This window comes from Telmatherina bonti (genome assembly GCF_933228915.1).
Source record: "Telmatherina bonti genome assembly, chromosome: 4".
Taxonomy (NCBI): domain Eukaryota; kingdom Metazoa; phylum Chordata; class Actinopteri; order Atheriniformes; family Telmatherinidae; genus Telmatherina; species Telmatherina bonti.
This window is the reverse complement of record NC_136622.1, coordinates 26,234,277-26,247,257: the sequence shown is the minus strand read 5'-3', so window position 1 is coordinate 26,247,257 and position 12,981 is coordinate 26,234,277. Positions and strand designations below refer to the sequence as shown.

The 12,981-nt window shown below is 38.3% G+C and overlaps 1 protein-coding gene across 1 annotated transcript in view; it reads right to left on the bottom strand.

Moving 5' to 3' along the window:
• Positions 1-12,981, bottom strand: part of nkain4 (sodium/potassium transporting ATPase interacting 4) — a 44,661-nt gene that overhangs the window by 7,315 nt on the left and 24,365 nt on the right. Inside the window, exons 4-5 of the mRNA XM_079238808.1 lie at positions 10,990-11,190; positions 994-1,054 (exon numbers count right to left, since the gene is read on the bottom strand). Coding sequence (XP_079094934.1) covers positions 994-1,054; positions 10,990-11,190 — 262 coding nt within the window. The remainder of the gene's footprint in view (positions 1-993; positions 1,055-10,989; positions 11,191-12,981) is intronic.

The following is a 12,981-nucleotide window of genomic DNA, read 5'->3' as shown; positions in this document are numbered from 1 at the left end:
GTCTTAAACATGTGTAGAGGGAGATTTCCAAGTATGTTGGAATACCACTACAACCTAGTGAGTCACTGTGGCGATAATCAGATATTTATGGCTACCACTGACCTCTGAGATCAGCTGTTTTCTGACCTCTGATTGACTAACCTCAAGCAGGACCTCTGCCCTGGTGTCTGTGAGGTCACAGCAGCTTGGTCATTTATCACAGCCATTCATCTCTGGTTTCCCCATCTACTCCCATGACTCATCTTGTGGTCGCCCTGCTGTCTTTTCCCATACCCTTTCCTTGCTCCCTGCCTGTTAATGCATGACAGGGCAAGAATGGAAACAGAGTCGACTCCCCGTCATCTGACTTCATGTTAAAGGCATAACACAGACCAAAGTGCAATGTGCAAAAAGAACTGGTGACGCACAGGGGTCCTTTCATGAGGGGATCTAAAAGTTTAAGAAGCTCCAAAAGAGAGATGCACATGTGTTTGTGAAGAAGAGAGCGGCGGAGGTGTAGCTCTGGAGAACAACACCCAGCCTGCTGAGACAGCAGGCAGCTGGAGCAGCAAAACAGGCATGAAGAAAGTAGGAAAAGTAAAAGCTGGAGTACATTAAAGGAGCTCTCACAGCAACAATACAGATCACACAAAATGTGAGGTGGGGAGATGTGGCTACGATTGTACATGTGAAAGAGAGAGAAAAAAAAAAAGAATGGGCTGAAGAAGGTGTGGAGACAGAACACATGGACCCTTTAGTACTGAAAATAAAAAGAGTGAGAGGGCTCAGCTGGTGTGGGGGAGGAAAGAAAGGGGAGACAGGGGAAAGCTGAAGCAGACAGAGTATGGGGTGTGACAGGAAAAGAAGGAGATGAGGAAAGATGCAGCTCTTTTCTCCTCATCTCAGTCGTTCTTCATCTCTGTGAGTAGATCTGAGTGTGATTCAGTCTTTGCTGCAAAGCTCCTTTCCAAAAATACGTGTGTGTGTGTGTGTGTGTGTGCGTTAGTCACTTACAGCTGTCCTCCTCTTCAGTGATAGCGCTGACAACATAGCAGGCATACACAAAGCCCAGGAGCTGTGAACACACAAGTAAACAAGAGAGGTTAAATTCTAACATAGCAAGTAAAATCAAATTAATCAGTGGTGGACATAAAGACAGCACAGGAAGAAGTTGTGAGTGTTTAAGGATCCCACATGTGAGATGATGATGCAACACACAGGCCTTGAGTGGAACTACTTCATTATTTACCTGACTGAAAATAAACAATCACATAACTGCTAACAGGTTTAAAAGCCCTCAATGTTGTTTATGTCTTACTCCCACTTTCTGCTTTTTAATGAAGACATTATCATTTTTGTGGACCGAAAGATATTGAAACATTCAAAGAATTGGAAAAGGTAAAAAATAACATAACACAAACCAAATTTGATGCAACTGATTTAAACAACTGAGACAACACCTTAGGACAAATGGATCGTTAGAAACATTCTAAGTGTGGTCTATTAGTTAGAAAAGAGGAGCAAATTGGATATTTAACAGATTTGAAACAAATCCCCAAGCCTACTCTGCGTTCCTGAAAAGTGCTCCTTCAAAACAGAAGTACAAGATGAATGTTCAGCGTTCAAGCAGATTGTGATCTTTCTGGACCTTCCAGAGCAACAACATCCCAACTTCCTTCTTTAGCTGTATTAAACTTTCAAGAACTTCCTCAAATGACACGTGCAGCGATGGAAGACAAAACACCTTAATGAACAGATGTTATTATGCTGTGACTAATTTAGTTGTACGTTTACCTGACAATAAGAACACTGCTGGATTTCATGGATCGAAGGCTAATGGCATTTTTCATTTTTCAGGAGGCAATTGGTTGGTAACTATTTTTAAAAGGTTAATGAATTATGCTTAATTGCCATTAATGTGTATTTGTTAATTTAGTTGAGGGATCAAATTGGGCCTTTTGGCAGGTTTTAACCAAGCTTTTCCATATGGTACTTGCATTGTCTCCCTGTGCATTCATGGATGCTCTCTGGATACTCCAGATTCTTCCCACAGTCTAAAGACATGCATGTCAGGTTAACAGCTACCTTCCCATGAATAAGTGTGAATGATTACTAAGCAAAAGTTGTGTGCTTAAATTGTTTAATTCCACATGCTCAGCCTAATAATTGTACACATTTATATCCAAAGAAAATCAGTTTCCCTTTGTTAAGAAAATGCTTGAGGTTGAATTAACTTCACAGACAATGCATTATGTATTAAAAAAAAGAAAAGAATCAGACTACTAGCAGCACAGACAGGATGTAGTAACTTGTGGATCCAACACAAAAAAAGCCCATTTCCTAAAATGAAAACTAAGTCAAAATGCAGAAATGAATTTATCAAGCTTTCAAGCTGCAGTTGTGTTTAACAGCTTATGTTTACTTCAGTGTTGGATCAACCTTGAATGTTGAAGATATAGTAGATGTTTGTATGCACAAACCAGAAAGCAACAGAGCAAGCACACAAGCACGAGGACCCACATGTGGGCAAACACACAGCTCTGAGAATAGCCCATGGCACTGGCAGATGGCTGCCATCGACTCAGAAAAAGACACAGTGAATCTCTCCACCTAGCCATCCATCTATCATCTGGCGCTCTGCCATGCCAATTAAAACAGCATCGGGCACACTGCCCTCCTCACACACCGGGTTCACAAACACAGAACCCAAGGGTGTAATCGCCGTGTGTGATGGTGAAGATTTATGTAACATTCATCTTCCATGTAATCACACTGTAAATGGAACAAAGATAGCATGCATGGCTATTTGACTATTGTTTGGGTTTGACTTTACTTTTCAAGTAAACAATAAATTATCTGACGTAAATGAAATGTTTTATTCATGAATGAAACATTGGTGTCAAGTCTGGTAAATGAGGGAGCAGTTCTGGCTCTGTGTGGGCCAGATAAGATACACAAGTCTTTTTGCTTCTCACACATTGCCTTTTGCCTATCCAATATCTAATTACTGGTCTCACCCCATCCATTACAATGGCGGAGAAATGGAGGTGAATTAGCATATGCATAAAGGCAATGTCAAACAGAAGATGGTGTTAACAACAGGGGCACACCCTGTTTTGTGACTGTACAACCGTCTCAGTGTGTGTCTAAGCATTTTTTTTGTTGTGTGTTCTTGTATGTGTTAATATTAATGCATGGGCACACTTTTGTTTAATTTTTGTGAAGGAACCTGATTTGAGTCAAACATTACATGGTTAATATGGGACTTGAGTAAAGTGTTTACAATTGGGTGTAACAGTGAGGCAACATGCAATAATACATACATACCATATCTTTGTGCTGGATCAGCATAAACTAAACAACTTAGTTTTGTACAAACTCAACCCATATATGTTCTTTTTACTCTTTTCATGTACATCAATCAGTATTTTGTATGTTTCTTAAGAGAACTAAATGCTTAACGGCATCATCTTCATTAGTCTAACAAGGCTAGCTAGCCATGCAAATCTAACTAATAACCAAATAAATAATAAATACAAATAAAAAATACAAAGGATTCCCAAGAAGTAATAACAGAAGTATTTGAAAGGATACAAAAAAAAAGCATTTACATTCCTTTGTGAGTCAGGATTTTATAAAAAAGTAAAACCAAGCTTAAAGGAATATTTTTTCCTTATTTCTTTCTAACATCGTGACTATATTAGACACTGGTACTCACACCGAATAATCATTTATATTACTAACCCTAAGACAAAATGAAGACAAAATGTGTGTAAAAACTTAGTCATCCCATGATTCAATAGTTTAAAAAAAAATTTGCATTTGTAACTTGAAATAAATGTTTTATGACTTTAATAGTCCCTCGTATTGCTTCACATTTCTGTTTTATTTATGTTGCTTTATTACAAGTTTTTAGGCATCCATTTGTTACAACACTTTTATTCTTGTTTTTGTTTCAGTCTCTTTGTTGTACATTTTTAGTGAGTTGATGGTCATTTTGAAAACAAGTAAGATGCCTGTGGCTGCAAAACAAGTAGAAATTATCACAATTTATCCAGCATGATCAATACATCATTGCACTAGATCATTATTATGAAGTGTTTTCAATTAAATTGTTTGTCCAAACGGCAGCATTGAAGAAGTCTTGTAGTTCAACTACAACTTTGCAATGTTGTGGTTAAACTTACATTCTTCAGCCATTTTCACATTGTTCTGTCATAAACTTTAAAATTTAACATAACTGAGGCCTGTGGAGTATGAAATGTAGCTCTTGTTTTTTCTGTGTTCATTCATTCATTCATCCATTCATTCATAGACTCCAAAAAGATTGGAAATTGCCTTATAATCCTTGCCAGATAATTGGGCTGCAACGGTTGCTTCACTAAGACCGCTGCAGATGTCTGTCCTCAGCATTGTGTTAACTCACCTGAAAGCTCCAGACCAGCCAACTTCCATGTTTACTTTTATAGCACATTTTCTGGTGAAGAACTAACCTATTGCATTTTATTACTGGGAATATGCATTTGACAATGGAATGATCATTTGTTACTGGAGAGAGGCAGCTAATCGAGGTAGGCTTGAGGAAGACCCTGGTTCAAGTCCCCATTCTGAAAATGAGGTTAATTACTGTGGGCCCCTGAGGAAGGCCCTTCCAGAACATGGCAGCTGCTCTCTAGGAAATATAGATAGTGGTAAAATGCCGAGACTATTGGGATTAATAAAGAAAAAAAATATTGTGAATTCTTATCTTTTATTATAAGTAACCCCTGGCTTCTGTTTACCCTCTTAATTATAGAAAAAGTAAGTGTGTACTTAGTTTTTTCAGACACTGTCTCTGCACTTTAGCACTTTAGCTTGGCTTTTTGCTAAATAAATCTTTAAACTGTATGATATGACATGTGAAGTTATTTGTCTGAGGGTGGATTAACTCATTTAGGGACATTTTAAAGGACCACAGGGTGTTTTTTTCCTTTTTGGATCATCAATAAAGTCCCAATTCTGAAAGTGCTGTCAAAAGTCAGTCAGGGGAAATCACTCCCATCTTTCATTCCTCTGCTTATAGCTGATGGCAGTTTGAAAGTTAGTGCTGTGCTTGGGGAGCTAATAAGATCAGAGAAGTCTCCACTTGGTGACATTTTGCTGCAGGGGGCAGCCAATATAGGTCACTGTCCTCAATAACAAGTGACAATTCCATTAATGTATGGTTGCACAGTAAATGTCTTGAAATGAAGACAAGAAAATGGATGTCTTTAAGTCTCCTTCTCTCACAAAGACACATATATTCCCCCAAGATTTCTCCAGTGGTATTCCCTCTGTCACTTTGAGAGATCAGGGATCATTTAAGAACTTAATGTCATATTAATTAAGCTCATAAAGACCTTGCATGTCCTCTGTGACTCATCCACAGCCCATCTATAAGAACAAGCCACACTAAAGCTCAATCATTTGGCCACCAATCCTTTTATTTTTCCTTTTTCTGTTCAGCACATCTTTGAGTCACTTTACTTATATTATTTCCATGTTACTGTCACTCTGCAATCTGACAATCTCCTTTGTTGTCTTCCTCTTCTAACTCTTCATGTTCCCTAAGTTTGTTTTCATTGTCTTTGTTTTCAGCCAGCCGGGTTCTTCAGCAAATAATCTACACAATTAATAACAGACAGCATCAAGTGCAAAAGTCTAAATCACAGGCAGGAAGCAGGAAAGCAAAACGAAAAACAGTGCCCACAAACACAGCTTCTAGAGCTATTTAATATATGGGGAAAAACTATGTAGGTATTTGTGATAGTTCAGCTTAATTTGTGTTCCTACCCTCAGTTAATGAGGCCAAAAAGAAGTGAAGTCTCAGGTGTCGTCATGTGGGAGTGCGAGAATGCCCGGCTGCTGAGCCTGAGAGAAGGGTTATGTGCATTTGCATAAGCTAATGAAGGTCAAGTTTATACTGACTGTGTCAACCCAAAAAGACACACCGCCACCTTTGACAATACACATTCATTAATAGGCATCAGCCCACTGGTTATTTGGCTACTGTATGATTATTTGATTGCTGTCATTGTTCAGACAGATAACATAGGGACACAACGAATAATGTGGATCTTTAATCATTACCTAGATTATTTCACCTATAAATAACAAAAACACTTAACTGAATGCTGATGCTACAGGACCCATCACAGACATGTTCATAAGAAAAACATGTCTTCCTTCTGTACCACCAGCTTGACTCAATAAGGAGTGGAGTGGTTACAGTCTGTCGGTGTGATAAGATGTGAGCTGCTGATTTTCTGATTCTAACATGTTTAATCTTATCAATATTCACATCAGACATAAATATTACATCATTTTATATGAGACTATAAGATTAACAGATGACCCAAAACATTTGACATTAATTATATAAGACATTAATCATCAGTGGTGGTCTTAGATAATAGTTTTAGTCTTTTGTATGTCTGCTTTCAGCATTCTGGAGATGCTGTCTGTGTGCAACCATGTAGCTACTATATAAGCGTTAAGCGAGAAACATCTGAGTCGATCAACAAGATAATTAACACCCTATTGATTGCGGCTGTGTATCAGGAGGGGATAAAACTCAGTGGATTCACAATAATGAAAGGAATTCATAGGTAAAGTATATCACATGGGACAGAGGAGGAGGGAAGGGCTGAGACAGAGATGGGCGGTGCACATGTCCTGTAGGTTAATTACACAGGACTTTGCGCCTGGCAATAAACATGCACGCGCCCCTGCAGAAAATTGGATGTGTGTGTTTGTGTGTAGGCAGCTGCATGTTTAATGGCAAACCATTGATGAGATAGAGCCTGCTGAGACCACATCCACCTGTACTTCCCTACCATCCCCCAAACATGAGACACGCACACAAAAATGGAGCCATATATGTAACACCACATGGGGTTGTTAGGTGCCTTTGTTGCTGATTTGCATCTTCCACATCAATTAAAAGCAAGCCAACGTGACACACTAGCACATCAGCGAGCAAAGCAAGACTGTAGCTTGTTCTCTGCTTGCACTCAAGATTTTGCATCCAGCGAAAATGACTGACAAGAAGAAGGAGATCTCCTAAGCAAAAAAATAATGTAGGTAAATAAAACAGCATATACACTCAACAAGAAAAAAAAGGAAGCTCTAGACTAGTGAGTACTTACTTTTGTAAACTTTACTTTCTACTCTACCCCTTTTTATTTTGGCTTTTTATTAAAGGTTTGAAAAGAGCGCCAAATGAAATCCAATTAATTTGGGTTAAATCCATTTTTATTTCAAAACAGATTTATAATTAAAGCTTTCTGCCAAGACAGCTTTTGAAATATAATGGCAGGCAGTCGTGTCTTTGTGACACTGCACATAGCCTGACATAATATTCAGAGTCCAACTGGAGACTTATTTTTTTCCCCAATCTTTTGCGCGAGTATGTTGTTGGAAGCAGCCCTAATAATCATTCACACCCACTCGACATCTATAAATATATTAAAACAAATGCTGTAAAAGTTCAAATGCTGTGAAAATGCAAAATTAGCTCTGACATTTTACAGTAGTCCTTCATGTCCAGTTATTATACTAGACAACACCAAATAAATCAAGGACTTCAAATAGACGCACATCAAAGATGCTCTGTGTGGCTGTGCTGCATACATATATATACATGATTTTAAAAAAAACTAAAATCATCCCTTGAAGTGATGGTTGCTCAGCCTGAGAGTCTGAAACCATAACGTGGTCTAATGGACTCATCAAAGAGAGAACCATGACCTCTTGATTGTATGACAGGGTGGGTGGGGGGATTGCACTGTTTTCATGTTGTTGAACTCCACAACCACAAAAACACACAGCGACCCTGAAGGCAAGCCCACCCTCAGGCGGTAATCACAGGGGTCAGCTGGGATAATACCCCCTTGTAATTTACCAGGGGGTGTTTTTCATCTTTCAAAGACCCCCATTTATTGGTGCTTAACAAGCCTAAATTTGACACAGACAGTTGACTAACCAGACAGGGAAAAGGACATAAAATAACAATGGGAAGGGTAGAGAGAAGGAAAGTATTATCTCTAATATTGAGGGAGGATAGGATGGGAGGAAGGGGGGTCACATGAAAATAGAGTAAATGAGCAATGGAATAACATATTGATGCAAACAGTCATTTCTCCCCTTATCAGCTTCTACGCATTGCAGGTTTTCAGGGCACAGATTTTGCAACAAAGTAACAGCAGTGAAGTTAAACGATGTAATAATGGCTTGTATAGGAGCAGTTTCTTCAACTTTTGGCTTAGGAGTTCGGCTGCTGACAACCCACCTACAAGTCTCACGGCTTCCTTCAGCATGTAAGAGTAATGTCTACAGATGTAAACACGATATCACATCTTGCACCACTTCTCTTCTTTTCCCCTTTTTCCTGACTACCCTTCATCTCACCAGAGATGTTTCCTGAGACGACTCTTTTATTTAACAGCGATGGTGCACACTCACAGAAGAGAGGAAGCGAGGAGGAAAAAAAAACAAGGGTAGATTATGCACCCTCAACAATAATGGAAATGAAAGTCAGACTTATTGTGACAATTGAGAAAAAAAGATATGAATATATGTGGATACAGTAAAGGAAATAAAAATAGAGCAGCAAATATGGAGGAAAATATTCCCCTAAGTGATAAATGAATAATACATCATCCTAGCTTGAAAATGACGCCTCATCTTCAAGTTCATTATTTAATCTGTAAAGTCACTTTTTGCCTTAAAGTTGCCTGCAGCAAAATGAATAAACAAAACAGGCTTGACTTCACAGCTTTAAAAGCTTCACTTCTGAATTCTTCATTCTAGCTTATAACAAATCTGAGCAGACAATAATAAAAATGCTTCCATTACTGGCTGATGGTTGCACATTTTTCATCTTAATGAAACATGCGCCTTTGAGCCCAAACTAAATATTTAATGGCCTCTTACTGTGACCTTGAACCCCTTCAAATAGACAAAAGGATATCTCTATTCATTCCATTTTTTTTCCACATTTGTCAGCCCAGTCTCAAAAGCAAATGTAAAAAATATACTTTTGTTCACACGTAAAACATGCAGTGGTTTCACAAAGTTTTGAAACTGTGGGATCAAAACTATTTTCAGGCACTTAATTTGTGCCCAACAGCACTATGTCAAGTATAAGGTCTATATCATGATTATACACTTGTCCATAACCATGCATGTTTTTCTAACTAATCAACTCTATTCAACAATACATATGGGACAGTATCACATGTAGATTTAATCAATCAATTCTATTCATATTTAACTCACAAAGCACAACCAAAATATAATTTGACATTTTGATTCCTGAGCACTATCAGAGATCATAACAATGCAAAAGCAGAGTGAAGGTTTCTTTATTGGATCCAAGTAAGCATTCAACAATTAATCATGAGATGTTTGCATTTAAATCTTTGAGCTTTCAATCCTTTTTTTTTTTTAAATCATCTTTACATTAAATATATGTATTAAAGTTGTTTTCCCTTGCATAATCTTGCATGAAATTGGTCAGCTATTGTCTGTTTGCAGAAAGCAACCTGGTTACATTTCCTGTTATTGTGTGTATAACATGCATAAGGTCTTATTTCAACCCTAAACAATAATCTTATCTTAAAGTAATACTTTCATTGTCTCAACTCAAGCAACTGAAACTATTGACTTAACATAACAAGCAATGAATAGAAATCTAAACTAAAAAAAACTCTGAAACATTAGCAGATCATTTTGTTGCCTAAACTATAGACACAGAACTGAAACACTGAACATTAAGGTTCAAGTTTTAAAATGTGCTTCAATCAGCCCAACAGATAATTACAGGGAAAATAAATGAGAGCAGTCTTTTAAGATTACATAGGTGAAAATTGTCATGTTGATTGGCCATAATATGACCATGGCAACAACTTATCATGGCTATGTGTAACCTGGCAAAGCAGGTGATCCTTTATTCATTCAGAGAAGAAAAATGCAAACCAAACCAACTGTGAACACCCCAATGTAATTTTCCCTATGCAGGTCACGACATCTTCACTTAAAGGAAAGTGAACATGCAAGGAAAAATATGTCATTACTGACTCAGGGATTGTTGTACCTTTGGGGAGCTGCTCGCATGAAGGCACAGTTGAATGCATAGCTGGGCAATATCATGTCAAATGCAGGTAAAAGGGTGCTGCCATCTCCTCATATGAAGGAGCAGCGGTCCAAGCGTGGCAAACCATAAACCAATTCATTGCCAATAGTGCAAAAGGCTAATGAGGTTCACTGAGAGTACTGAGGCTGTAAAGTGAGGTCAGCCATTTTATTACCTTTCTCCATGGGGTTGATGGGATGAATGATACAATCTAGTGATTCCCACAACTTGGTCCATCTGAAAGAACAAAGTTAACTGCATTTGCAGTGCTTTCCCGGGTTTAGATTATTCCAAGATTGGAGGGTGAGAACGAAAGCTAACAGGTTACTGAAACTTCTGGTGTCTCGTTTTCTTTGTCACTTATTGCCATTTATCTCGTATCAAAAAGCACGACAGCGACTGAAAGATAAGTATGAGTGTGCACATCTCTTAAAATGGGGTCAGTTTAAGCACATTTTATTATTCATAAATGTGAGTGTGTGAAAGTCCAAACCCAAGCTTTAGCTATGCCAAGAACTATGCAGTTAGAGGCTTAAAAATATGTCTTTGTTTTGGGAGTGACTTGTGTAAAGAGGACAATAACAGTCCTTCCAGTGTTTAAGAATCCCATCAGCACCTTGGAAGTTTTACGGTAAACCAGACAAAACAAAAGATCGATTTTTCAGTCAGTGCCCAGGACAGAGGAAGGAAAACTTGGATAGAGCAAACACCAGCAGAGCATGGAAGCACACTGTTAAACAAAACCTTTGGTGGAAAACATCACCTTCCTCTCCATCATGTTTGCCTTACATGAACAAAAACACCCCAGCTCCTGTAACATACCCACATGGATGCTGTTCTCAAAAGCTGATACTTACAGCAACTAGAATCTGTGTGCTGCTATGCATAACCTCAATGTACTGGTAGTCCACAAAGCAGCCCATGACAGTGATGTAGGATTGGCTCTCTGTAGTGCGGACCCCCGGAGCTTGTGTCATCTCTCCCCTCACGCAGCCGGGACCGTGTTCACTCCACCAGGGGTGATGAGCTGAGATGTTAAATGTCAGCAGGTCGCTGTCCTGTAAAAAGAAAACAAAGAAAAAAAAAAACCGTGATCCCCTTTGTGTGCTTTGCATTAATAATTATGGTGCACATTTATTTATTCTTTATAAGGAATCCAAATCTGGATTATAAGGCATGTTACTTTAATTTACAAGAATCTTAAAACTGAAAACTTATTGATATTGCACATTTTTTTATGACTGGGCAACTTTGCTGAAAAACTTGGTAGATCTAATGTCAGACAAATAAGTGTTTGTCTGTTCTAGTATTTAACTGAAAGCAGCGCTAACCCCAACACTCTTACATCTGTTAGGAAAATACAGTCTTTACTACTTTCATTTACCTTCTGTTATATGTTAAAGTGCCAGGATCAACTAGCAATAAACATCCAGCAGAGCCAAGATTGATAAAATTGTACACCCCATACCAAACAGGTACCCAATAGGATGTAACTAAGCAAATAGTTTGGAGCCTTCCACTGAATGCAGAGATGATTATATTTCTAATGGTAACATTTCTAACTATAACTGATGCTGTGACTAGCTTTTCCTCTCTTAAACAACCATGTCAGAACAGAAATCCTGTTGTTGCAGAAAAGATGTTCATCTGTTTCAGAAGGGTCAAATTACTGGCATGCATCAAGCACAGAAAACATCTACAGACATTACTGAAACTATTAAAATTAGACTGAGAACTATTTGATTAAAAACTGGAAAGTTACTAGGGAAACATCATCTTCGGGGAAAAATGTGGTTAGAAAAAGATCTTAAATGATCACTTAAACATTGGGTAAAATCAAATCAAATTGTAAATGAAAAATAAAAACAACAGTAGAACTCAGAGCTATGTTTAATTGTGTCAGTAAGAACATTTCCAGCGCAATGTGACAGGAACCCAAGGGAGTGGGAATAAACAGTTGAATAGCCTTAATAAAAACATTATTCAACGATACTAATCTGAAGAAATGTTTCATTTTAGAAGCATAGAGATTGGACTCTGAAACAACGGAATAAGGTTATCTGGTCTGATGAATCCAGATTTACCCTGCTCCATATTGATGGGTGCATCAGGGTATGAAGAGCAGCAGATAAAGCGATGCATCCATCATGCTTCATCCTACTGTATAAACCTGTTGGGGGCTGTCTATGGTCTGGGGTTGCTGCAGTTGGTCAGGTCTAGGTTTAGCAATATTATATGTCTGAATGACCTGAATATACTGAATGACCAGGTTATTCCATTAATAGATCTTCCCTCGTGCCATTGGCATAGGGAGTACATGGCAATGCCAGGATTCATCAGCTTCAGATTGTGAAAGAGTGGTTCAGGGAGCTTGAGACATCATTTTCACACACAGATTGGCCACCACAGAGTCCAGACCCTTATACCATCGAGAGTCTTTGGGATGTGCTGAGAAAGTTTTGTTGTGTGGTCAGACTCTCCCTTCATCTGCATGAAAGATGAGTGTATCTGTAGAGAGAGGTCATCATTGTGACATTGCAGAAGATTATCAAAATATAGCCACACTGAATTTGTGCTGTAATAAAAGCTAAAAGCGGTTAAGCAAAATATTAGCGTGTGAGACCTTTGTTTTGGAACAGACAGTATATATTTGTAAGTTTTCACGTGAACAGATGTTCATGCTTTATTTTAACAGCTATATTTTTCAGTGGCACAGTCCTGGTTGGAGCCATTTCCTGGAAATGCCCACATGATAAGATGATAAGAAAGAGTAGACACAGGAGACTATCGGCTAACATGGCACTAACCACTTTCTTGACTCCCCATAATTGTAAAGAAAACTGAAATGG